General features: G+C 32.4%; 2 protein-coding genes across 6 annotated transcripts; one reads left to right on the plus strand and one right to left on the minus strand.

Moving 5' to 3' along the window:
• Window positions 1–9,133: 9,133 nt before the first annotated feature.
• LOC116033697 (purine permease 3-like) lies at window positions 9,134–12,905 on the plus strand. Its single transcript, XM_031276453.1, has 2 exons — window positions 9,134–10,044; window positions 12,368–12,905. The coding sequence occupies exons 1-2, from the start codon at window positions 9,322–9,324 to the stop codon at window positions 12,716–12,718; spliced, it is 1,074 nt and encodes a 357-aa protein (XP_031132313.1). The 5' UTR covers window positions 9,134–9,321; the 3' UTR covers window positions 12,719–12,905.
• A 237-nt stretch (window positions 12,906–13,142) lies between these two features.
• On the minus strand, window positions 13,143–20,958 carry LOC116032553 (putative disease resistance protein RGA3). Of its 5 annotated transcripts, none has more exons than XM_031275173.1 (9): window positions 19,938–20,958; window positions 16,381–19,424; window positions 15,208–15,559; window positions 14,937–15,014; window positions 14,664–14,813; window positions 14,371–14,464; window positions 14,096–14,261; window positions 13,884–14,009; window positions 13,143–13,755 (listed from the first exon to the last, which is right to left on the minus strand). In XM_031275173.1, exons 1-2 carry the CDS (start codon window positions 20,792–20,794, stop codon window positions 16,481–16,483), a joined length of 3,801 nt encoding a protein of 1,266 aa, XP_031131033.1. In that variant the 5' UTR covers window positions 20,795–20,958; the 3' UTR covers window positions 13,143–13,755; window positions 13,884–14,009; window positions 14,096–14,261; window positions 14,371–14,464; window positions 14,664–14,813; window positions 14,937–15,014; window positions 15,208–15,559; window positions 16,381–16,480. The 5 variants fall into 5 exon arrangements, with proteins under 5 accessions (XP_031131033.1, XP_031131036.1, XP_031131032.1 ...); XM_031275176.1 differs by having other exon boundaries at window positions 14,371–14,452; window positions 16,260–19,424; XM_031275172.1 differs by having other exon boundaries at window positions 16,260–19,424.
• Between the last annotated feature and the right edge of the window lie 6,359 nt (window positions 20,959–27,317).

Genomic DNA, 27,317 nt, shown 5'->3' on the forward strand with positions numbered 1-27,317 from the left:
GCAGTTGTGCCGTGAGGGGAGAGCCATTGATCTTACCAACATCAATGTTCAGGATTAACAATGTCTAAAAAAAGACGTTGTGGCAATTTGATCATTTTCTATACACGTCAAATTTAAGATGCGTGATTTTGAGCTTAAGGTGGGTTAGTTGTTAAAACTTAAGTGCGTCGGTCTAAAGTTTTATGCGCGCGGTTTCTGTGCTTAAGGTGCGTTGTTTGTGTGCTTAAGGTGCGTCAGACGTCCGTTGTTGAAACTTAAGGTGTGTTGGCCTAAGGTTTTAGGTTAGTTTTTTTTTTTTTTCAAACAATATTTTTTACAAGATTTTCTCTACAAAGTTATATTTATGTTAATCAAGCTTATATTTATGTTAATCAAGCTTAAGGTGCGTAGATTAAAAGCTTAAGGTTTATCAGTTTAAATTTAAAAAAAAATGAAGAATAGATTTTAAATTTGTTTTTGTGTGCTTAAGGTTTGTGAATTTGTACTTAAAAGTGCATGAGTTTTGTGCTTAAGGTGGTGCGTAGGCTGTGTGCTTAAGGTGAGTTAGTTCTTGAAACTTAAGGTGCGTGGTTTTTGTGCTTAAGATGCGTGATTGTGTTGCTTAAGGTGCGTAGTTTTTTCGCTGAAGATGAGTAGTTGTTGAAACTTAAGTTGTGTCAACCGGAAGCTTAAGGTGCGTGTTTTTTCTTCTTAAGGTGCGTGGTTTGTGTGCTTAAGGTGCGTGATTTTCTTTCTTAATGTGCGTTGTTTCCCTTCTTAAGGTGCATTATTTTTCCTTCTTAAGGTGCGTCAGTATAAAGTTTTAGGACACACTTTTGTTTTTTAGTTACAAAACACAACCAATATTCTTTACAAGATTTTCTCTACAAAGTCATATTTATGTTAATCCAACTTAAGGTGTATAGATTATAAGCTTAAGGTGTTTAAATTTTATTTTAAAGAGCATTGATCACTGCACAACCGCATGGGAAGCTTTAACCGCACCTAATCCCTTTCATATATATGTCTGTATGTGTGAACATGTTCTTAAGTAAAAAGTGAGGACTAATATGATTAATTCATTTAGGTAAATCAACAGTTGAGAGTTGCCTTAAAAATGAGGAGAAAAGTGAAGAGATTTGTTTTATAAATATTGCAAATGAATTTAAAAGTTTACAATAATTATAAAATTGATCATATTTTATATTTTTTTTGACTAAAATTCTCAATCATTGAAGAACTCTAATTGACGATTGAGATCAATCATCACTCTATATTTGAGGAGGTTAGTTGTTCTCATTTAAATGGACACACACATCTATATATATAACAAGGCAGAATTACATCAATATCATAGTCCAACACCAATAGTGGTATGGTGCTAAGTGACACAAAATTCTCCATGTCCGAACCACTAAAGCAAACAATGCTTTAATAATCTATTGGCTTAACATAAGAAAGTTACCTAGAAAAGCAGTGGACATGCAAGATGGTGGGTTGTTAGTTACAAAGTAGATGTATAATGTTGAGAAGTCAAAATTTCTTTCCTAATTTACTAATTTAATATAATTTGCCGACTTGCTAATTGCATGTATTTAAAAAAACATATAAATACCAGACATAAATTAAACATTTTAGTACACTTAAATCACATGCATGTTCCTAGGTGCTCTAACAACGACCCACTATATACTCTTAAATCAAACAAATAATAATAATAATAATAATAATAATAATAATAATAATAATAATAATAATAACCACATGCACTCAATTGAGTGTTATCACCTGTCAAATAACACCTCTACTAATGGATTTTTTTTTGAACAAAGTAATGAAAAATTGGAGAAAAAAGAAATAAAGAATTTGAAAGACGATGGATGTTAGTAAACATATTTTTTAAATTAAAAAAAATAGATATAGAGAATAGAAAAAGGAAACTAATAACCCATTTAATGGATAGCCGTGTTACTGTGATTTATCTTTCTACTATTATATTTGGTCGGAGGTATGGGTTCTGGGTTGAGGAATTTTACTTTTTGTGGTCATGAAAATGGAAAATAGAGAATTGAAGTGATGTGAAGTTAAATATCCTAATTTCTCGAGTGCAAGAAGTTTGTTTCTCCATAGATCGACATAAAAAAAAAAAAAACAACTAATAATATTGATTGCCCATTCCAATTCAAATGGGTCATTATCATTGAATTGAATAGCTTCATGCCTACTCTTTATCATATTATCTTTGTGTGCTTGAGATGCTTATTCCAATTAGCCAATCACACATATATACCAAAGGATTTTCTTTTTCTTTTTTATGTTATACTTAGTACAATGTCATATTTTATTCTAGTACGGCACGCATTAAGATAATTACGTATGAATATATATCCTTAGAATTTCGTAGATGCTTTTGTTAAAGCTTTTTTTTTTTTTTTTAATAATAAAATGGAGGGGAGACCCGAATACACGTACATGTTTTTGTTACAGCTTTAAGCATATATGCTATCAACCTTTTGCCATTTCCAAGATGGATGGGCATCCCATTTTAGTGGATTTTAGTGTGATTTTTTAGAAAGTATGACTGATGTGGAGGAGATATTTTTGGGTTGAGCAAGTGAGAGAAGGAGCGCATGTTCGCTCACCTTGAGCACCCAACGGACCTCTGGGAGCGTAAAAGATTATGTTTAACGGAGTAGGTTTTTTTTTTTTTTTTTTTTTTTTTTTTTTTTTTTTTTTTTTTTTTTTTTTTTTTTTTTTTTCCTTACATCTTCTATTTCCTACTCACACCTGCAAAAACTCCTAAAAAATTACAACTATGGGTCATGTTACATAAATAAACTGACGAAATGAAGCGAAAGGAATTTGCAATTTTGTTATAAGGAACCAAAAAGAAAAAGAAATATTGTTTTTGTTTGATTGGTTTGGAATAAGACGACAGAAGGTATTAAAAAAAAATTGATACTAGAGATAGAAGATCTTTCAACTATTTTTGAAATATTAAAATTGGTCTTCATCTTCAATTTGGACTAGGTTGCATCATATCATTAACTAAGTATGTAATATTGTTACTTGATTTAGTCATTTAGTTGGTATTCTGGGGAAATATAGGTGGGATAGATGATGAGTACTCAAAAAAAAAAAAAAAATAGGATGATGAAATTTTAAAATGTTCTCCCAAGTTTCTTTATGGGATGTTATTATAAGTGTAAAAACAAAAAAAAAAAAAAATCAAATTGAAATTGTGGAATTATACCCTAACTTTCAAACCAAAATCACGTACTCAAACTTTTTCTACCACGTTGAGTATTTCAAAATAGATTCGGAACTTTGCTAATGCAATTTACCTCTCTAGTCTGATTTGTAGACTATTACATATGGGCAATCGTAAGGGTCCATTTACTGTAGGAAGCATTATTTATCTGTTTTTTGTTTTCTAATATTTTGGTTTTCATTATCTGTTTTTTATTTTTTGTTTTCTGTTTCGACAACTTATTTACTAATACTCATTTTTCAAATTTGTTTTGTAGACTAACATTATAAAATTAACACACGTTTAATTTCGAGTGATTTTTAGACTTTATATTTAAAATATTTTTAGATATGCTTGGTTTAAATGGAATAAATATAATTTTTACTTTTTAACTTTTTAAGTCTTATATGTATGTGAAATTTTCAATATCCGATATTCAGACCAAACTTTTATTACGGTTTAATATAACTAAAAATATATGAATCAATAATCTATTGAATTCAATCAAAATCTAAAACTTGGTAGAGTTCAAGTTTTAACTTTTAATTGTGATAATGTGAATAATATCTAACTTTAAGTGTAAATAAATAAGTTATGTTTTACATAAGTAAATGCTAGTAAAAAGATAGAAAAAGGTGATAAGTAAACGAATATAATAATGAAGCAATCATATTAGTTAATAAATATGTTAGTAAATAGATGATAGTCTGATTTTGTTTTTTAATTAGAAAATAATTTTTAAACGTTCTTACAATTTTCTGTTTTCTTGTATCAAATTCTCAAATTTTCCAAAAAATTGAACAAATTCTCCGATTAATAAAGGGTCCTAAATTTTCCCAAAAAGTGGGCGGATTGGAGTAAACTAAAACAACGTGATTCATGTGTTAAGTATTCAACGGCAATCATTAATTAGTGAGATCATGAATTAATTAAAAATTTTGAGAAAGCAAAATGGAAAGTGGGAAATGAGAATTTACTTAAGATCTAGGCCAGAAATGTTAAGATTCTCAACGCAATATGTAGAGTGTAGTGTTTTTCCATTTAAAAATTTCATCAATCAAACACAATGATTATGCTAAAGAATTGAACTGGATTTTGTTGGAAGGGTAAGGTGTATAAATTGTTGTTATTAATTTATAGAATTTTATTGTCGGAGTTAATTCTATTTTTGGTTTTAGATTTATAGGTGTCAGTGCATTTTTAGTCATTTTTATCAAAACATCCCATTTTAGTCCTAATATTATTATGACATGTCAATTTTTGGTCATCTGTCAACAAAATCGTTTAAATGACATTAAATACAAGGACCTTTTGGTCTATTCAATTCTAAGTGTTAAGTTTTTTTTTTTTTTTTTTTTTTTTTTTTTTTGGTTCTAGATTTATATATGCCATTTCATTTTTAGTCTTGTGTGTTTTCAAAACATCCTTATTGGTCATAACATTATTGTGACATACATGACCATTTTTTATCCCCCGTCAACAAATTAAATATGTTTAAATGGCATTAAAAATGACGTTATTAACCACTCAAAATTCTCCTTTTTTTTCTTGGTATTAGAACTAAAGTCTTGTAGATTTTATGAAGTAAACTTATGCACTAAACTTAAGGTTTGCCATGAAATAGACTTGTGATTTTCTCAATTATACTTTTTTAAATTTTGCAGTAGACTTATGTATTGATAATACTTTTATTACCAAGAAAAAAAAGAAGATTTTGAATGGTTAATAGTGTCATTTAATAATATTTGTTGACGGATGACAAAAAACGATCATGTCACAATAATGCTAGAATCAACGTGGATGTTATGAAAACAAAAAAAGATTAAAAGTGGAATTACACATAAAACTAGGACAAAAAGGAATGACTTAAAATTGAATAGACCAAAATACCCTTGTATTTAACGCCATTTAAATGATTTTGTTGACAATGGACTAAAAATGATCATGCCACAATAATACTATGTATGACCAAATTGAGATATTTTAAGAAAAATAGACTAAAAGTGGACTAACGTTTATAAATCTAGGACAAAAAAATGGAATTAACTCTTTATTGTCAACACAATGAAAAAAACAAAGACAAAGGGAATACAAAGATCCGGGTTTCAAAAAAATTAGAGACAAACTGATACAATTATGAGATTGTATTGAAATGCTTTTCTTCGAGTTAAGAGTACCTGAAACTCCAGAAAGCAATGAAGAAAAGATATAGGACGTGTTTGGTTCGCATATGGGAATCGGAATCGGTATGAGTATACTTGGTAAGGGTAATGGCCGGATTTTGGTAAAAGTATTTTGTATGTTCGGTAGTAAGGTGGAATGAGAATGATTATTAATAGGTGGGGAAGAAAGGAAGAAGAGAAATGAAACCCTTATTTCATTAGGATATGAGTTTTCCAATTAATGGAGTATTCCAAACTCATAATAATATTCTCAAAACCTATCAACCAAATAATAACAATCACTTTGACACTCATATCTTATGCCTAAACCCACCAACCAATAACACCCTAAGTATATTATTTTAATAGCTTTTCAGATTTCAGCTTTCAGCTACCATTTCAACTAAATTTGCCAAACATAGCCTATCTAACATTGAAAACAATTCAATTATTTTAATTTAGGTTTTAGTTTCTTACTATAATGGGGGTGTTTGGCAAACGACTGATAGCTTATAACTGATAGCTGGTTGGTTTAGCTAGTAGCTGATGGCTGATTGCGTTAACTGGTTTGACCAGCTGGTTGTATTAGCTGGTTATAAAAAACTGTTTGGTAAATTAGCTGTTTACTAGTAGCTGATTGAATGTAAAATGACATTTAAGGGTATTATTATTATTATTATTATAAAATAATAAACACACCACCCATTTAAAAGTAAATCCCACTGATTTTAAAGGATAAAATAGTCAATATACCATTGTTTCCAACCAGCTGATACAAAAAGCTACATTCATTAGCTTTTCAATTTTCAGCTTATTGGCCCAATAAGCTAAGGCTAATAAGCCATTTACCAAACACTTCAAAATAGCTTATTGGTTGGTCAAAAAGTTAAACTTGGTCAAATAAGCTAAATTTTGGCTTATAAGCCAATAACCAAACACCCCAATATGTTAACTTAATGGTTTTTTTTTTTTTTTTTTTTTTTTTTTTTTTTTTTTTTTTTGGGTTTTATGGAGGAGTCAAACTTCGTACACTGTCAAATGTCAATCTGTGGTTGTAGCTTTCGAGAAAATGGATGGTTTAAATGGCGATATATATTCCACCCACTCTGCTCAGGATTTAGTTCAATTTGTGAGGACAAAAATAGAGGATGGGCAAAAGAGTAATCAATATATATATATATATATATATATATATATATATATATATAGACTTTTTACTATATATATACACTTGAATTTTTTAAAGAATCCTTTGGTTAACATATTTTTTCTATTATTTCTAAATTGTAATAAATTGATTGGTGTTACTGTCTCCAACCCAACATAAATTTGTTGATCAGTACAAGATTGATGAGTACTCGAGGACTCATCTTGATCTTTGAATGCAAAGAATGTTATGTGTGGTTATTAGATTAGATTAAATGCAAAGAGTATCAAAAATTACTTTATTTATAGCTAAATAAAGATTTTCGACAATCAGAATAGTTTAACAATAATTATGAATGGAGAGCATGGCTCCTACCAATTTAATGCAATTCACAAGGAGACATTGATTCTATATGCATATTATGTTACTTTGCATTGTGAACATGACAACCTTATTTATGCTAGAGAATAGTATATTTTTTCCATGAACGGTCTTATTAGACATAAATATGAATAATGACATGTAAATACAAATACCATATCTGGAGCAAAATCGAGTATACCTATTGCCATAGCTGATTTCTTCACGGTAGGTTTGCTTAAAGAACTACAATGGATTTTGTCTAGATGGTGTAGCGGTTTTTGTAACAAGAGTAGTGAGAAGATTAGTTTTTGTAAATGCGTGTTATCAATATAGATAAATACTCAATTTTAGACCAAAATAGAATACTTCACTTAGTCCGACCAAACCAATAATATAATTGACATACTCAAACAGGGTCAGTCATAGCCATGTGCGATCAGGGCGACGACACATGACCCTTAATTTTTGGGGCTATATATATAATCTATTTTTTCAATACTTAGTAACTATATTTTTTATATAGAGTTCATGTATTAAACTGACGTAACAAAAAAATAATTATTTGTACATTTTTTTAAAAATTTTGAGAGAATTAAAGTAAATAGAGTTGAGGTATTTGGAGAATTAAAATTCAAATTTTATACTTAAAAAGAGTGAGAATATAAAAACGAGCTTCATTTCAAACCACTATAAAGACATTATGGTCGTTGTGTAGTCAAATAATGCGTTACTGTCTTATTGTCGTCCCAGGAAAGGATCCACCGCACTAGAGCAGTAGCAAACAAAGCTAATACCGCGTATAGAAACTTACCAAAATCCAAGAAACAAAAATCATATATTATTAAAAAAAAATAATAATAATACTAAAAACAGAATATTAACGTTATTGTACTTCTGATAAATTAATAAGGATTTTCCCCTGGCAAGCATCCGATACCAACAATTTTCTCTGTTTTTAATGCAGGGTAATTAATCAATTAATCATTTCCAATCGCAGCTTTTTTTAACATGGAGTATCCACCCCATTTGATGCTTTTTTTTTTCTTTTTTTTTTTTTAATTATTAATTTTTTTATTTTTAAATTTTATTTTATAACTCATGTTTTCTAGCTTGAAGAGATAAATTGAATCAATCTAACTTTAATACTAACACTAAATTGGGCCCAATGTTCCTGGCAAGGAATCAAATTTCAACCATGTCACTAGAAGCAAGTCTCGCATGCATGTGCAAGTGCAACTTAAATTAGTTGATCACAAGGGTAAAGTTTGAGAATAATAATTCGGGATCGAGTTTCATCAGCGGCAGTGTGCGCAATAAGCAAAGTTCTAGCCTATGTATTCGGCCTTAGAGGTTAATTTGAAATTGATTCCAAGTTTGTGGTAAAATGGTTGAAGGAAGATGCCGATGTTCAGGAGCTTGTGACGAATTCATTGGAGTTTTGCAAACCGGAGGTGACTAGACAATGAGATATTTTAATTTCGTGAATTTAAGATGACCACATTCTGGAAATTAAGCAAAAAAGGAAAAACATGTTTTGATATTTTCATAATTATGACCGGTGTATTTAAAAATGCTTGATAATACACTACTATTATAGATATATAATGACTATATATTATTAGTTATCCGTGAAATACTATCAAACATATATTCTCAACTTCATTATTATAATTATGAAAATACACATCTGTTTTTCTTTATCTTTTAACTTTGGATCATGATGATGAAGTTAATCGGTTAATTCACCTCATATTCTCATATTGCTATCTATATAATTTATTATAATTTAATATTTCAAAGATGAAATTTAAAATAATTCTTAATAAGAAAATTGACTGGATTAATATACCCACTTTGAGCTAATCCGTAAAAGGAAAATAGTATTGCCCTGTTTAGTAAAATAATTAGTTTACTCGTTAATTTTGACTTATTTGATCATATTAGTTGTTTGATTTGATTAAAAAATCAATATAAGTATTTGGTTAATAAAATTTTTGTAACTTCAACATGTTAAAATTCAAAAATGTGTTTTATTTTTGTAAATGTAGACATTTTACAATGGTCTATATGAAGAAAATAACTCATCAATGCACGTCATATATTAATAAGTAATTTTTAAAAAATAAAATTTAAAATTACATGTAATAAAATTCTAGGTAAAGATAGTGAGTATCTGAGTATCAGAATGGGTGGTTTGGGCGAGTCAAACTCAATAACTTCAACTTTTCGATTCCACCATTTATGTCTTCATCAATTCGAGTGTGTGCATCAGCTCCAAGCTTTTATGGATATCTATATATACACCTAAACTTATAGCAGTGATGGATCAGAGTGAAAAAGAGAAAGAGAAAGAGAAAGAGAGAGAGAGAGAGAGAATTGAGTGCCAGCTTGAAATTGATATTAAATTAAGATAAGATCAAATGGAGTTGTCTAATAATAATGGCGGATCACGGCTGAGGCGGCGTCTAATCCTCATCTTCAGCTGCGTTATTCTGAGCATCGGCCAATGCGGCGGCCCATTGCTCACGCGCCTCTACTTCCTCCACGGCGGCAAGCGCGTCTGGTTCTCCACTTTCCTCCAGACCGCCTCTTTTCCGGCCACGTTCATCCCACTCGCCGCCGCGTATTTCCAGCGCCGCAAAAAGCACGGCCCATCCGCCGCGAAAATTACCTTCCTAACCCCCAAGATCTTCCTCGCCTCCGCCTTCATGGGCCTGGTAATCGGCATCGACGGCTACATGAACGCCTACGGCGTCTCGAAGCTCCCCGTCTCCACCTCGTCGCTCCTCCTCGCCACGCAGCTCGCCTTCACGGCGGGCTTCGCGTTCGTGCTCGTCCGGCAGAGGTTCACGCCGTTCTCGGTCAACGCCGTCGTGCTGCTGACCGCCGCCGCCGGAATCCTCGCCATGGGCGCGAGCGGCGACCGCCCCGCCGGCGAGTCGACGAAGCAGTACGTGCTGGGATTCGTGCTCACGCTCCTGGCGGCGGCGCTGTACGGGTTTTTCTTGCCGCTTGTTGAGTATACTTATAAGAAGGCCAAAAATGGGATGACTTATACGTTCGTTCTGGAGATGCAGTCCGTTATGTGCCTCGTCGCCACCGCTTTCTGCACTGTCGGCATGATCGTCAACAAGGATTTCCAGGTAAATTATGCTTTGTTTGGGACACCACTTTTCAATTATTTTCAAAAAATTATTTTCTCTGTCTGATTTTATCTTTCTTTTTTACTATTCATTAGTCAAGCACAATACTTTTATTTTTAAATTTGATTTTGTGTGTTTAATAGTAATTTCTAATTACAGATTATAATATTAAATCTAATATTATGAAAAATTGAATTAAAAATAATTTTAATTACGTCTTGTTATTTGAATTAGATACATTAAATGAGGCAGAGAGAGTAATTATTTGGTAATAGATTTGTCCTCTCCAATAGTATATAGATATGTCCATTCCACATCCAATCATTAGTAAATTATGAATAAAAGAAGGGACAAAATTCAATCATGGGATTTATTCCTATTCCTTTCACTTTAACATATTTTGCTTCTAGGTATCATGGTCTCATGTGAACCAGATATTTAATATATAATATTTTTGTCAAATTATTAGAAGGTGTCATGAGTAAGTCATAGTTATAACTTATAAGAGATATATATCTGTATGTCTATATGATAAATTAATTCTTGTTCAAATCAAATCGGTTCAATTAAAGGGCAATATTGTAAAATACTAACCATATTGATTTAATATGTAATATGAATGTAAACAAATATTTTTATAAGTTAGCAAAGAGTAAGTTTTGCATGGAACTTATAATACATTCTAACTAAAACGTACTTTGTAATATTTTTCTATATACCCATAAAAATATTATATTTTAATTAAAATGTATTAAAAGATTTTTCCTTGGACTCAAAACACCATTAAACATATTACATGCACCAATATATCTCACTTTTGTTAATTTTTAATGGTTGATTTGAACTCATGTAAAGGTCTAGATGTACTCGCCCGTTTACACATAATATTATTGATACTAATGTCTTATCCAAACGCACCATATCTCACATTCCCTCCTTTTCTTCATAATTATTATAGATTAATTCTTTATTAGAAAAATACTACATTTTCTTGGGTCAGATCTAGGTAGGTTTCCAGTAAACTATAAACCTAATTAAACTATATATGCCGACCACTTTATTGTTTATAGGACTTTTATATGCTTTTTAATTACATTTTGAATCATAAAGTATGACTTTTGGTCCTTTATTTATTAGCTTAGAGACTTCTTTTTCCCCATCTTGAAAGATACTTTTTATGTAATTTATAGATGAAAATTAAACGGATAATATGATTAAAGGTTGTTTGATTTGAGGGCATAGAAGTTATTATCGAAATAAAATTCATAGTTATATTTGTTTCACCATTTTTAATGAGTTCATAATTAAATTTAAATAGATGACAACTTCAATCAAATTGGTCGGATAATTAATTTGGTAATTATATAACTTGAGATTCGATATCTTGTGGAGAGTTATCTATTGACCTTTTTAGTTTGAGTTAATTAATTATGAACAGTTTATACTGATTTATTTTTTATTATTTTTGTCCGTTAGAGTCATAACACAACTTCACCGATAGCGTAATTTTGTAGTTAATTAAAAATTTACCACAGTTAGGTCAGATAAAGACTTGATCTTAGCAACTGCGTCATGAATTGTTGATAGAAACAAGAAAAGACAGAACATATGGTCAAAAGTAAATCTTGCCGGTTTCCTCCACGCTTGACAGCAACCTGCACTTTATCGTATTCTATATAAAATTTAAAACTATATTTAGAATCCATTATATTGAGTACAAGCTAAAAGTTTTGGTAAAAACTAACTATAATTATGTATTGTGAATTATGATTCATGAGGATGTTCTCTTTGCGGGTACAAATTCAAAACTTTCACCATTTATTTTGAAATTGTATTGAATACAAGAGTTATTGGTAAGAGACAATAACGGTTTTTGTTCTTATTTTTATATATGGTAACAATTTTAGACTGGTGAATTGTTCGAGTAAGTATTATTGACTTTCTAGTTTTTCACAACGTAGTGGATTTGATTTGCCTAAACAATCTTTAGTGATTTATATGGAGTAATTTCAAGTTATAATTTTATCATCGTACTTGCAATGCAATGGTGATAAATTTTATCTATTTTCATTGACGAGGGATCAAAATCTTTCACTTTATGAAAAAAGCCACTTTATGAAAAAAGTGAATGACTAATAATGCTTACGATAATCATTATTGGGAACTAAAATTACCATTTCCATACATTATTTTTACTATAAACACTTTTTTTTTTCTTCCAATTTTACTCTTACTCCATGACATTATGCATTCAAAAGTTAGGGGTGAAATAACAAAAAAAAAGAATAAAAAAATCACACTTTATTTTTGTGTTTGGGTGCAGGCAATTCCGAGGGAGGCAAAAGCATTCGACCTAGGAGAAGGAATGTACTATGTGGTGGTAATATGGAGCGCCATCGTATGGCAACTTCTCATCATCGGAACCGTGGGAGTCATATGCTACGGTTCCTCGTTGTTGTCGGGGATTCTCCTAGCTACCTTACTTTCCGTCACGGAGGTGTTGGCCGTCATCTTCTATCGAGAGAAATTCGGAGCCGAAAAGGGGATTTCTCTGGCCCTCTCCCTCTGGGGATTTGTCTCCTACTTCTATGGCGAAATCAAAAGCAACAAGGAGGCGGACACCCAAATCGTCCAAGAATCGGAAATGAGCCAACGTGAAACCCTTCCTATGTGATTGACATGTATTAGTACGATGAGAGTGTATTGTAGAGTAATTGGTCACATTTTTAGCTACGTTGTACGTACATAAATGCTACATTTTGTTTGTGGCGTGGAGCCTAGCTAGCTAGCTTCCTCATAAATCAAGACAATGACTTGATTCCATGCACTATGAAATTAAACGTGCTATTATTTTCAGATTACTTACAGACTAATTTTTATTAGACACTCTTAATATCAATAGAAATTAGACAGTTGTTATACCGCCACCATGGTTCAAAAACTGCGCCATTTTTTAAGTAAAGAAACGACAACCATTAAATTTTAACAGATCTCGTATTTTTTCAGTGTTCATAACAAAATGAAACTATAGTGTATCTAAAATGAAACTGAATAACTTGTCTCGTATATTGTGTTTATATTATCAAATAAACTTGTAATTGAATTGAAATGATACTTTAATTGTGTTTAAATGAAACCGAAGTATGTACAAAATGAAACTGATGAATTACATGTCTATATTATCAAATAGAATTGTAATTGAATTAAAATGATACTTTAATTTTAGTGAAATGATACTACAGAATGTATAAAAAAAACTTAATAACATGTCTCACACTTGCCATCATTTTTGCAACTCTCTCACTCCTTGAGGTCACCAAGATTCTACTCCCAGGGAGTGCAACATTGAGGAGGCAGTTCTTAAATGACGCCCACTTTGCATCCTCCTCTGTCCACACATCATCCAACACATGTAGGAACCTATAAGGAAAAACAACTTCCACGAGATTCCTCCTCTGTCTACACATAATCACCCAACTTGGTGATGAATTGCATCCAATCATGACAGCAATGTGGGTTCATGAGAAGTCAGTCACATATGGAGAGAACTAGTTGATAGCAATTGTCAATGTAGCGCAATGACAACCTCCACGAGATTCCTCCATGGGCTAATCAACGATAGTACAATCTCCGGATCAAAATACAAAATTTCATAAGAACCGATGTGCACAAAATCGGGGGGACCAACTCTGAAAATCATTAGAGCCGTTTCTGCAAGAAGAACTACAATCCATTAAACTGTTTAATGAAGTTATTCCAGGATGGAAATTATATAAAACTCAGCAGTAGCTAGCCACTACACCAAAATAACAGTAGAGAGTACGTTTATAGGTGTTTACCATGTCCAAGGTTGCATATATAGTTCAAGTTTGGTGCAAGCCTGAGATATGCTTCCAACGTAACCGATCAATGAACCACTCAATCCTTCTGTCTTAACTGGCCTTGGGGGAAACCATTGTGTGGAGCTGTTTTGTAGCATTACAAAACACAAGTTCACATAGCCGCCAAAACTCTACTTTGTTTGCACAGTAGTGTTGATCTGAATACTTACCTAAGGGTTGTCCCTCTTTTTCATTTTCTCCCTAGCTGTCATTTAGAACACAACACCATGCATCAATGACAACTACTCGCACTTCTGTGTTGTCCTGTAAAGATAGGAAATCTGACAAAAGTGCAGTCCTCCCATTATGTATGTGCAAATAATTCGTCATTTCGATCTGAACACAAATTAAGCACACAAAATTAAACACATGAATAGTTTAGATACAAAAAAACCACTTACGTGAACGCTTAGCTTACACCTTGTGTGAGGCATTACACGCTTACATGTTAGGGTCTAGCTGGTTTAAAGCCCAATGCCATAAGACAAACTGCGCGGGTTTAGGGATGGTATACATCTCCACAGTGCCTGCCAAAGTTGCTGCAAACAAATTAGCGCATGTTATTAGTGGTAGCGCTGTTTTTGGATCTGCTGATAACATTTTTAGCGGTGCCACAAATGGTACGGTGCGACTCAACATATATATCTTGGTGTGGGATATGTATCTATGAATTTAATAAACACAAGTTAGGATACTCTGGTCATGAACTTGTGAAGAAATATAGGTTTCGAAGGGAACCTGTGGAGAAGGTGTCCTATAATCATATTCATTATATTCACAGTGTTGCTGCCCAATACGGTCCCCCAGAATTGGTCTTTACATGGGTTGAAGGATTGTTCTGCGCAGCATCCAACACCAACTTGAAATTCATGTCTCCAACTGAATTCTCTGCAAATTTGTTCAGAAAACTCAGCAACAACATTACTCATATCAGCCCATTAAAATTGTTAACAAATAGCAAAGAACTACTTGACTATATATAATAGCACTACTTTGTGTGGAAAACTGCACCTTGTAAGGTCGGTTAGGAGTTGTGGATTGTGGCTCTGGCTCTGTGGGTTCTCAAGTAGCCTCATGTTCATCACATCCCTGAACACAAAATTCAGAATTACAGCAAGATATGACCTCATAAACTCTATATATAATCTCTAAAGACAAAACTACATTGCACACCCTGGAATCATTCACACTAATTTAAAAACAAATTTGACCATTATTATATTATTCTCTGTTTTGCACAGCCTCAACAAGGAGTTTGCCCATATTCAAATGGTGGTTTTACCTGGCTTGGACTTTCAACTATCTCTGTTCTTCCCATTGGTGTGGGGGCAACATCTTCTCCTGTTATTCTAATTGCAGTTCCACTAGGAAGCTCAAGTGTGAGGTATGTTGGTTGGGTTGAAGTAGGTCACTAACCACCTGGCGTTATTCGCAAATCAAGCACACCTTTCCATTCCGTTCAGAATCAGTATCCACCAATTGCCTAGGGACTTCATTACGCGGTGTTGCCCTTACATACGTGTGTACTTGCTTCTCCCGAGCCATCAATTAATGCATGCAAATTGCAATGATGGTGGTTGAGACATGCCAGCTTGTGATTTACTCTCTCTATTTCTTTTAAGTTGCTCACATATCTATATAAATAAAAAAAAAATGTTGTTAGAAGATGATATAAAAGCTACACACTGCAAGTTTGGTAAAAGATCAGAATATATAGCAGTATTCTGTGTGTAAGCTACACACATACTTCAATTGAGTGATGGTTTGGATGTCATTTGAAAAAGAAGAATATTCTATAAAACCCTATCAAGATTTAAAATTTTAATAAACAGAGGATGAAAAAAAAAAAGGGCAAACTTGCAATAATCCATACTTCAATAAATTATTTCAAATGCTACAGTAAACTTGTTCTTCCCTGTGTTAGCTCCTACCGTATTGGAAATATAAAATGGCTACTTGAAGTATGATTATTATTGAGTGGATTCTTGCATCATAATCATAGTTTGATGATTTCCGGCCTACAGTAACTCTATTGTATGATTAACACTGCTAAGCAACAATAGCATAAAATATATTTATGTAACCATAAAGAGGATTAAGCCATAAATAAGTCGCCTGCACATTAGAAACTTACTACAAGCAAAGCATGAAAGGCTAGCTTCACAGTTTGTTAACCAATAATGTGTTAAAAATGATTTATATAAATATATAGATCAGATCCATGAATGCAATGCAGAGTAGAAGTGCATAAATAAATTAAATGATGAAGACATGAATGTGTAGAGGAAACAATATAATATAATATAATATAATGATACAGTAGTGGAAGTTTACATGAGGGCATGCATGCAGAGAGCGAGCAGCACCGCCGCCGCCTCCATTAATGTGTGAGTTTGCTGCCCCCTCAAAGTGTTGTGATGATGGAGTGAGTTGTATGTAACAGAAGAATGCTTACTTCAGTTCAATTCTATTGATGCGCTAGCTATAATTGCCTCCTGAGAAATAGAAAATACATCGCTTTCACTGCTTCCTCCACATCTCAATCATCTGCTGCATTATTTAGATAGATCGCTGCCCAGTTCGCCAACTCGAATTTCCAAGTACTTCAAAGAGTAAATTGAATCAGGTAACTCTACTTTGCACCCTCTTAAATCAATCAAATGTAACCGAGGCAAATTTTCAATACCATCAGGGAGTGTAGAAAGACATTCACATCCTTTAAGATCTAAAATTTTCAACTCCTCCAAAGAGCAAATTGAATCAGGTAACTCCTCAATTTTGCTCATACTTAAATCAATCATGTTTAGGTGACGCAAATTTCCAATCCCTTCAGAAAGTCTAGAAAGACACTGACATCCTGCAAGTCTTATTGATTTCAAGTTTTCCAAAGACCAAATTGAATCAGGTAACTCCTCAATTTTGCTCATACTTAAATCAATCCTAATTAACTGATATAAATTTCCAATCTCTTCAGGAAGTTTAGAAAGACACTCACATCCTTCAAGGTTTAGAACTTTCAAGTTATCCAAAGACCAAATTGAATCAGGTAACTCCTCAATTTTGCTCCTACTTAAATTAATCTCTCTGAGGTGACGCAAATTTCCAATCCCTTCAGAAAGTCTAGAAAGACACTGACATCCTGCAAGGTTTAGATATTTCAAGTTTTCCAAAGACCAAATTGAATTAGGCAACTCCTCAACTTTGCACTCGCTTAAATCAATCCACCATAACATATGTAAATTTCCAATCTCTTTAGGAAGTTTAGAAAGACACTCACATCCTTCAAGGCATAGAGTTTCCAAGTTATCCAAAGAGCAAATTGAATCAGGCAACTCCTCAACTTTGCACCCACTTAAATAAATCCTCTGTAACTTATTCAAATTTTCAACCTCTTCAGGAAGTCTAGAAAGACATTGACATCTTGCAAGATTTAGAGATTCCAAGTTATCCAAAGACCAAATTGAATCAGGCAACTCCTCAACTTTGCACTCTTTTAAATTAATGCTCCTTAACTGATGTAAATTTCCAATCCCTTCAGGAAGTCTAGAAAGACACTCACATCCTTCAAGGTCTAGAAATTTCAAGTTATCCAAAGAGCAAATCGAATCAGGCAACTCTTCTATTTTGCTCTGACATAAATCAATCTCGCTTAGGTGACGCAAATTTCCAATCTGTTGAGGTAGTCTAGAAAGACTCTTACAATATGCAAGTGTTAGAATTTGCAAGTTATCCAAAGAGCAAATTGAATCAGGCAACTCCTCAACTTTGCACTTTCTTAAATTAATTCTCCTTAACTGATGTAAATTTCCAATCCCTTCTGGTAGTCTAGAAAGACACTCACATCCTTCAAGGTCTACAATTTCCAAGTTATCCAAAGAGCAAATCGAATCAGGCAACTCTTCTATTTTGCTCTTACTTAAATCAATCTTGCTTAGGTGGCGCAAATTTCCAATCCGTTGAGGTAGTCTACAAAGACTCTTACAATATGCAAGTGTTAGAATTTGCAAGTTATCCAAAGAGCAAATTGAATCAGGTAACTCCTCTACTTTGCTCCAAGTTATATCAATCTCCCTTAGGTTATGCAAATTTCCAATCCCTTCTGGTAGTCTAGAAAGACTATAACAACTTCTAAGATCTAGAGTTTGTATGTTATCCAAAGAGCAAATTGAATCAGGTAACTCCTCTACATTGCTCTCACTTAAATCAATCTTGCTTAGGTGACGCAAATTTCCAATCCCTGCAGGTAGTCTAGAAAGACACCTACAATATTTAAGATTTAGAGTTTGCAATTTATCCAAAGAGCAAATTGAATCAGGTAACTCATTTACTTTGCTCATACTTAAATCAATCAACCTTAACTGATGCAAATATCCAATCCCTTCAGGTAGTTTAGAAAAAGAATGGCATCCATTAAGATTTAGAGTTTGCAAGTTATCCAAAGAGCAAATTGAATCAGTCAACTCTTCTACTTTGCTAAAACTTAAATCAATGTATCTCAGATGAAGCAAATCTCCAATCTCTTTTGGGAGTTTTTGCAACATAGAATGATTCAATCCCAATACTCTCACCGACTTTAGACCATTGAACATATTTGGAGTAAGTTGTTCTGGAGAAAGGTGTTCAGCAAAAAAGCTACGAAGTTTTCCAAGGACATCACAAATGGAAGCAGGATCCGTAGGCTTTCCAATTTTCTGCCATGATAGATGACGTAGATTTTCAATCTTCACCTTATTCTGATCATGCCAAACAACACTGTAGCATTCATTTTTGGTAAGAAACTCGGCAAAATCATGCACTATGTCATGCATATTGCAAGATATAATGATGTTCGGATCCTTACTATGATGAGTCCCAAAATCTTGGAACAAAGAACGCATTGCTAAATTGTTAAAAATCTCCCAGCCTTTCTGTTCCATCTGATTATTATGATCACTGCCATTTGTTGTTGTGAGATAACCTTGTGCCATCCAAATTCTGATGAGCTCATCTACATGTATTCTGTAATCCTTGGGAAAAACAGCACAATATGAGAAACATCTCTTCATCTGAGGGGTTAAATCATCGTAGCTTAGACGCAAATGAGGAAAGAGATGTGTTTCCACTCCCTCCACATTCGAAAATTTAGTATCCAGCTGAGATAAAACCGTTTGCCATTCCTCCTCAGTATCTTTGTTACGTAACAGGCTTCCCATAACCTTAACAGCAAGTGGCAGTCCTTTACACTTTTGAGCAATTTTCTCACCAATTTTTTCCAGTTTCTTAGAATAAGCGTCATCCCTTCCCCCGGAAAATGCAATCTTGCTAAGCAACAACCAAGCATCAGAGTCGGAGATGAGGTCCACCCGATGCAGATACACACTTGCCATCATTCTTGCAACCCTCTCACTCCTTGAGGTCACCAAGATTCTACTGCCGGGGAGTCCAACCTTGAGGCAGTTTTTAAATGGCGCCCACATTGCATCCTCCTCTGTCCACACATCATCCAACACAAGTAGGAACCTGTAGGGAAAATTAATCACTCACATATTTGGAAAGGAACATAATATTTCATTCCACCACACACCATAGATAAATTTATACATGAAAGAGTAGCAAACCCCTAAAATATCTCCAATAACCAGAAACACAAAAAAGAGTAATTCAAACAAATAAATTCAACTAAAAATCTTGCCCAAAAAAAAAAAAAAGAAAAAAGAAAAAGAGAACTGATCATAACAGAAAAATATACCACCTCCGTCCCATTTTGGTTTAATGAGGCCTGTCTGAAGTTATTTTTAATCTAATTTTTCATAATATTAAGTTTAGCATTAATATATAAAATTTATATATTTAGAAACTACATTAAAAGTAATATTAAACACAAAAAATTAAATTTAAAAATAATAAAAAGTTGCTAAAGAAAATAAGAAATCAAGAAATAGTTAGTTTGATCAATGAATAGTAAATAGGACAGTTAAAATGGGACAGAGGGAGTAATATATATAGCATTATTCTAATAGAACGTAACCTAACCTTTTCTGAGACAAAGTGCTTTGGATTTTTCCCAGTAACACTTGCAGACTTTGTTCGGACAGATTTTCGGAGCTGATTGAATGAACAATGCCTTTAGCAATCTTGATCTGGTCAAAAGGGTGTGAAACACAAACCCACACCCTCACATCAAAATGAGTCTTTATCTGTTCATCTCCATAGACTAGTTGAGCAAGGGTAGTTTTCCCTATCCCTCCCGCGCCCACTATGGAAATGACGACAGGGGGACCATTATCATTATTATTATTCTCCACCAACTTGCTTATTAAAGCACTGGCATCGGATTTCCGACCTTGAATCTCTGTTGCATCCACATCAAACGGAGTGCTGACTCGTTTCAATTCTTGATCAGGGTGTAGTGATGCAGATGCAGATGTGTTTGCTACAGCAAGAAAATTGAACTGACCTTTCTCTGTCGTAATCCGATCAAGTCTGGAATCAAGTTCCTTTATTTTGTTGGCGATGTCTCGATGCATAACAATCTTTTTGAAATGGAAACAAGAAGGAAGGAAAGAGCAACAGCTTCCTGCACCTGGAGCTGCTGCAACCTGGGACGACCTCTCCATCTGTTGTCTGCGACTTCTGGTGATCCACTCATCCAGAACATCTTCCACATCGTAGCACAAGTCTTTGATCTCATCCACCCAAAGCTTCACGATCTCTTCGTTGAAGCTTCTCCTCTCTGCATCATTCAACACCGCCTTGATTTTGTTGAGCTTTGATGAGAGCTTTTCGATCTCCTTCTCCACACCCAACGCTGCTCTTAACTCCTGGACTACTTGGTGATTGATGATGGTGATCACCTGTTCCACAACAGCGGAGATGATAGAGTCGCCCATGGTTACGTTCACTCTGTACCCTGTAGCAGTGGAGACTGAATGGTTTGGTTTGCTTGTGTCTGTCTGTTGCTAACTTGCTACCATATATCATTCCTATGCTCACATCACTACATTTCGTACATAATATAAACTAAAAAAGAAAATGTAATTTACTTTACTTCAATGAATTCAATGTGTAATAAATACTACTCGGTATTTGTTTATGCATGTTGTATGGTCAATGTATATGTCTTTTGGACGTACACTTTACAGCTAATAGGTTAGAGAGAAAATTGAAGTAGTCATAGTACGTATATACATTATGGTGGACCTCTTTCATTACTTCTCTTCTATCTCTGCATGCATCATCCAACAACTCCCTCATTTTCTTCATCCATGGAGCTGTGATGGAGGTTTTTGATAGATAGTGAATGCAATTTTTATATTATTAAAGATAAATTATATTATTTGAAAGACTTGATTAAGACCGATTAAAATAAGACTAATATTGAATATATATTAATTAGAAATTAAATTACCTAAACCATAATTTAAAAAAAAATAATAAATTGTACTAAAATATTATTATTTATATCCCCACCCATTTGAATGGAGCAAATCATTTGGTCAGTCCCCTATCACTTAGTGTGCTGACCGTTGGGACGAGGGTTAGTCTTCTGGCGGTCGGCTGGAAGGATACCTTTGGGCAAACCCAAAAAAAAATATTATTATTTATATCTTAAATTATATTGTATTTTAAACTAATTAAATTCAAACTAATAACTAACTCTTTAAATTTTGAAAATCAAAATTATTTTTGTGCAGAATATCATTTGGTGTAAAATTTAGTGTAATAGTTTGGAGATAAATAAAAAATTGGTGCACAAATATTTCTTCTGATGTAAAATTTGATCTAGACTTTTTGTGTTTGGCAAAAACTTGTGTGAAACCGTCTCACCGTGAGACGGGTCGGGTCGAGTTGGGTCAAAATGCAAGTGTAATACTTATATGCACAAATGTCATACTTATATGCTCAAATATAATACTAATCAGGAATAAAATTTTTTGTTACTTATAAGGGTAAATGTAATACTTTTAAAGAAAAATATAATACTTTTACATTTCGATTTAAAAGTATTGCATTTTTTATCAAAAGTATTATATTTTCCCTTATAAGTAAGGGGCACTTGTCAACATTTCTATTATGAAAAATGTAATACTTTTTCTTTTATAAGTAACAAAAATTGCATTCCTGATTAGTATGACATTTGAGCATATAAGTATGACATTTGCACATATAAGTATGACATTTGCATGTTGCTTCGACTCGTCTCATGGATCCTGATCCATGAGATGGTCTCACACAAGTGTGACCCTTTGTGTTTTGGGATGGAGATACAAGAATAATGTGCATTTCAAATTTTAAGTTATAGGCTATGTTTGACAAACTTAGCTAAAATGGTAGCTGAAATCTGAAATGTAGCTGGAAATTGAAAAGCTATAAGCTCGAAGCTGAAATCTGAAAAGCTGTTAAGCTAGCTGTTATGCTTAAAAGTGTTTGGTAAACTTAGCTAAAATGATATCTTCATATAATTTAAATAGTTTTAAATGTTTATATATTAAAATATAAAATAGTGAAATCAATATATTTTAATAAAAAAAATAAGGTAAGAACATATATTTGAAAACATATAAAGTAAAACAAAATGTTTATAATTCATAAGATTAGTTCATACAAAAATTAATGTTCAAACACAAATGTCAAATTGAAATTACAACCAAACATATTGAAGAGAAAAGTAAAAACGGTTTAGCCAAAAAGATTTTAATTGGAAAGGGTAAATGATGTTATTTCTTTAAAATAATAAGGTTAAAGATGGAAAAAAAATTTAGGAAGCTATTAGCTTATTTTAAAACGCTACCTTAGGTTAGGGGTGTAAACGAATCGAATCGAGTCAAATACTTCAGTATTCGATTCGAATTCGATTATTTTGATGAGTATTCGAATTCGATTATTTTGATGAGTATTCGAATTCAAATTCATTTAGTGTTCAAATCCTAAATTCCGATTCGTATTCGATTCGACTCGAATATTCGAATTCGAAATGACTATCTTAATTTTTTTTTTCTAAATTTTTCAATAAATTAAGATAAAATATAACAAAAATTTCGATTATTGGGAAGACTGAAGGGTGAAGCACTGTAGCGCCTGCTCTCACTTTTATTTTAGCTTAGGGTTTATGCCTTTACTAATTTAGTTTCTTTTATATATATATATATATATATATATATATATATATATATATATATATATTCGAATACTATTCGAATCGAATCTATCCTGATTTGTAATATAATGTTTGACACTATATCAAATTCTACGCCAAAATGGTGTGGATGAATAGTGTTGCACTATATTTGGTGTAGAATTTTTTATTTTTAAATCTTTTGTCCACTATTTTCCTTTTAAAAATTTATATTATTAGAAATAAATTATAAAATTTCAAATATCTCATTGAAACGTTTAAAACAAGATCAATATTAAGAATATATTAATTAAATTTAAAATACATAAAAATCATACCTTCTATTATAAAATATTACTCTATCTGTCTTATTTTATCTGTCATACTTACTATTTGATTTTTTTGTATTTAGTAGTACTTGTAGTGTAATTTCTAAATATATAACTTGTATACTAATACTAAACTTAATATTATAAAAAAATTGAATAAAAAATAGTTTCAGTCAAGCGTTAATAGATAAGATGGGACAAAATAAGTATTATTTAGATCAAAATTATATTTTATATTAAAATAATTTTAAAAAGAATAAAATTTTCAATTATGAAAGTACAAATTATTTTAGTATATGAATAAAATTTAGTGTAAATAGATTCGAGATAACAAAATTTTAGTATAAGAAAATACTCAAAATATTCTCATTAGTATAAAATTTGATGTTTTTTTAGTACTTATTTTTATTAGTTTCCGGACTTTAGAATCGGATTTCAAAAGTTTTCCCAAAAAAAAAAAAAATCGGATTTCAAAACGAAAATAAGAGTACAATAATTGTTGCTTTTGTCATTATTTGTACAATAATTCATTGCCATTATGGTTCTGACCGTGGTTTCTCTCTCACACACTCATACATATAGAATCAAGAGCCTTTAAAAGACTTGAATTGTATAGTATAGAGACTCTCCCTCGCGCAGGGCTGCAAATCAAATCTTAAACTAAGTCTGAAAAGACTTGACTCATGTATGTGGACACGAATGTTGTTCGATCAATTCGGTCTTAAAAACTTGTGGTTCGATTCGGCCATTCTGGTACGCTAATATATAGCTCGGCTATCGATTCATGGTATTCTTATTGCTCAGCGTAACGATTCGTTGCTTCGCCTCGCTATTAGGACGACTTGGGTTTGACAGAATGGTTAACTCCTCGTTATCTCATCTAGTTCTCGTGTACGCTTCGGGTAGTGTCCTTCACTATCTTGTGAAGACTTTACGGCTAACTTCACATTGATTTCTTATCTTTGGTAGTTGGGGAATTTATGTGGACTTTGCTTCCCAATTTTATTGGTTCTCTTCATTTATTTTGAAACTTTGTTCAAATGAATTAACGAGTTAATTTATCAAAAATTTTAGTATATGCATATATACTTTTTAAACAAAGTATAAAATTTATTATGAACGAATAAATCATGGAGCAACAAAGCCCCGAAAGTCATATGAAAGGGTCAATTTAACAGTTTTTTGGTAACAAGCTAAACGAAAAAAACACAAAAGCTTATGTGCAAAACATGCCCTTTGAAGCTAAAGCATCCGCGACATGGTTAACTTCACGATACACATGAACAATTGATGAAGACCAATAAATCAACCGCGAATAATGGATCCGACTAAGCGCACCACGAACTCTTCACGGGATCAATATTGTGGACGAGGTAACATAACGAACCAATGCAAGAGAATATATAAATCATTATATATACTTGTTGAATTCTTATTTATGGCTTTAAGGCTTTGTTTATTTTTTAAAGTTTTTACTAATATTATTTTGTTTATCCAATTAACCAATTTACCATCATTATTGACTTTGTTTTGAGTTAAAAATTTTGGTAGTTGAAAAATATGTTAATATACTAAACCAACAAAATTTGGTCCCTCTCTTCTCTCGCTTCTCAATACAAGCTTGTTTTCGAATTATTATTATAATTGCAAATTATAATTTTATCCTTGTATTTGCAATGCAATGGTTATAGATTCAATTTTAACTGTTTTCATTGACGAGGGATCAAAAGCACCACTTTATGAAAAAAGTGAATTTACTAATAATACTTACATTAATAATTAGAAATTGAAATTATTATTATTTTTATTACAAACACTATTTCTTTTTTCCAATTTTACTCCTCTTTTTTTTTTTTTTTTTTGAATACTTCCAATTTTACTCTTACTCCTTGGCATTGCATTCGAAGGTTTGAAGAATCGTTTTGGGAATTAATTCTAATTCAGCGTAATTAATTTCTTATTAATTCTAATTTTAAATTTTAGAATTAATTTTTAGATTAATTTCGTTGAAGATTACCGAGACTAGTTTTATTATCAGGTTAATGCCATGCAATTTAATCCTTCATCTCTTATATATAAGCATGGTTGAATAGTAGTAAATTTTATATTCTACATTTTTAGCCTACGTTTTTGCTCTCAGAAAATTCTGCTCAACTTCTTCCTCAAAATTTCTGTGTTCAAAGCCGTGTCTAGTTAGCCGGGTTTATTCGTTTAAATGCTCAAACGTTAAACTGTAGCTTCTTTTATCTTAGGAAACCTAGGCTATAACGCTCTTATTACCTTTTGGAGGTAGCAAATAAGGTTTTAAGGATAATGTGTGTGTATATATATATATATATATATCACACGACACCTTAAGCTAAACTAGCCCAATATCCTTTCGTTTTTGTGCTTGTTATTTTTCTAAGAAATATTATTTCCGTACTAATTACTTCCGATAACATAAATAAACAATGTATTAAATGTAAACTTATGATCAAAATTATATTTACAATACAATATAAACCTTGATCCATAATATAACAATTTACGTCACTACTGTCTTGCGGACACTTTATACCTAACTACACATTGATTAATTTTTCTCTTTGGTAGTTGGGGAATTTACGTGGACTTTGCTTCCCAATTTTATTTGATGTTTTCTTAGAGATGGTATACATTTATATTAGTTTCCGGACTTTAAAATCGGATTTCAAAACCAAAAATAAAAGTACAATAATTGTTGCTTTTGTCATTATTGTATTTCAAAACCAAAAATAAAAGTACAATAATTGTTTCTTTTGTCATTATTGTACAATAATTCATTCCCATTGTTGTTCTTACCATGGTCTCTCTCTAACACACATACATATATAGATCCAAAATATCTGCAAATTAATTACGGTTTCATTAGCACGTTGATGCTTTAATTATTTGAATTTTCGATTGACAACTATGCGGGATACTCGGAAAAGAATCACCTATGTGAGAAAGAAGTGGAGTCACTCCAAAAGAGAATTGATTGGGCTTAATTCTTTAGTAACTCTTGCAAAACTAGAAACAGTGACCTATGACTAAAGCGGGCACACTCAGGACATCAAAACATGGTTGGGAGGTTCTTGTGCGGGACATATCATCATCGTCTATACAAACAACAATCGGTTCAAAGACATTGTGTTCTACCGAATAGCCAGTAGTGTAAATATATCTTCACAAGGGAAGGTTCAAAGGGTAACACCTACCTATCCTACGCAGGGATTGACCTTTGAACACAATCATTCCATTTTAAAACGCCCTGGAAATCAATTTTTTATTCATGTGGAGGATTGCTGGAAAAATAATATGAAATGACATTGTAATTTGTAAGTGGCTATTTTTGTGGTACAAATATATGTGGGGTCCACTTTCAATTTGCGTTGGGTCAAAATGGATTCGGGTTCTTCATAGTAAGACGAAGAAATTGATATATTGTACAGTCAAAGCGGATAATGAATGAATAAGAAAATTGATTCTCAAAGTAGACCCATTTAAGTTAGAAAATGAAGATGGAAAGGTTTGTTTAAAGCACTTGTCCGACATTGGAAAAAGAAGGAAATTTACACCACTATATATACAAGACCCTTTTAAAGGGATGTTGAATTGTATAGCATAGAGGCTCTCTCTCGCACACAAGGGGATGCAAATCAAATCTCATAATGAGCCTGAAAAGGCTTGACTCGTATAGTATACTCAGGCACGAATGTTGTCCGGGACTAAGTTATGCCAATTTTTCAAAAATATTCCAACGTTTTGACCACTGACCGAGCAGTCACTACTCGAGAGTACCATTCTGGGGAATTAATTTTGACAACAGAATTACTTTCTTATTAATTCCAATTTTAAAATTTAGAATTAATTTTCAGATTAATTGGTTTCTATTATCAGTTTTAATGATATGCAATTTAATCCTTTCATCTCCTATATAAGCATGGTTGAACAATAGATTTTACA

The sequence above is a fragment of the Ipomoea triloba genome, chromosome 10 (assembly GCF_003576645.1).
Source record: "Ipomoea triloba cultivar NCNSP0323 chromosome 10, ASM357664v1".
NCBI classification, from domain to species: Eukaryota; Viridiplantae; Streptophyta; class Magnoliopsida; order Solanales; family Convolvulaceae; genus Ipomoea; species Ipomoea triloba.

Coding starts and splice junctions, on each gene's coding strand:
- LOC116033697 (XM_031276453.1), top strand. CDS start 9,322: ATGGAGTTGTCTAATAATAATGGCGGATCACGGCTGAGGCGGCGTCTA. Junction 10,045..12,367: donor TCGTCAACAAGGATTTCCAG/GTAAATTATGCT, acceptor GTTTGGGTGCAG/GCAATTCCGAGGGAGGCAAA.
- LOC116032553 (XM_031275173.1), bottom strand. CDS start 20,794: ATGGGCGACTCTATCATCTCCGCTGTTGTGGAACAGGTGATCACCATC. Junction 19,425..19,937: donor AGCACTTTGTCTCAGAAAAG/GTTAGGTTACGT, acceptor TTTTCCCTACAG/GTTCCTACTTGTGTTGGATG.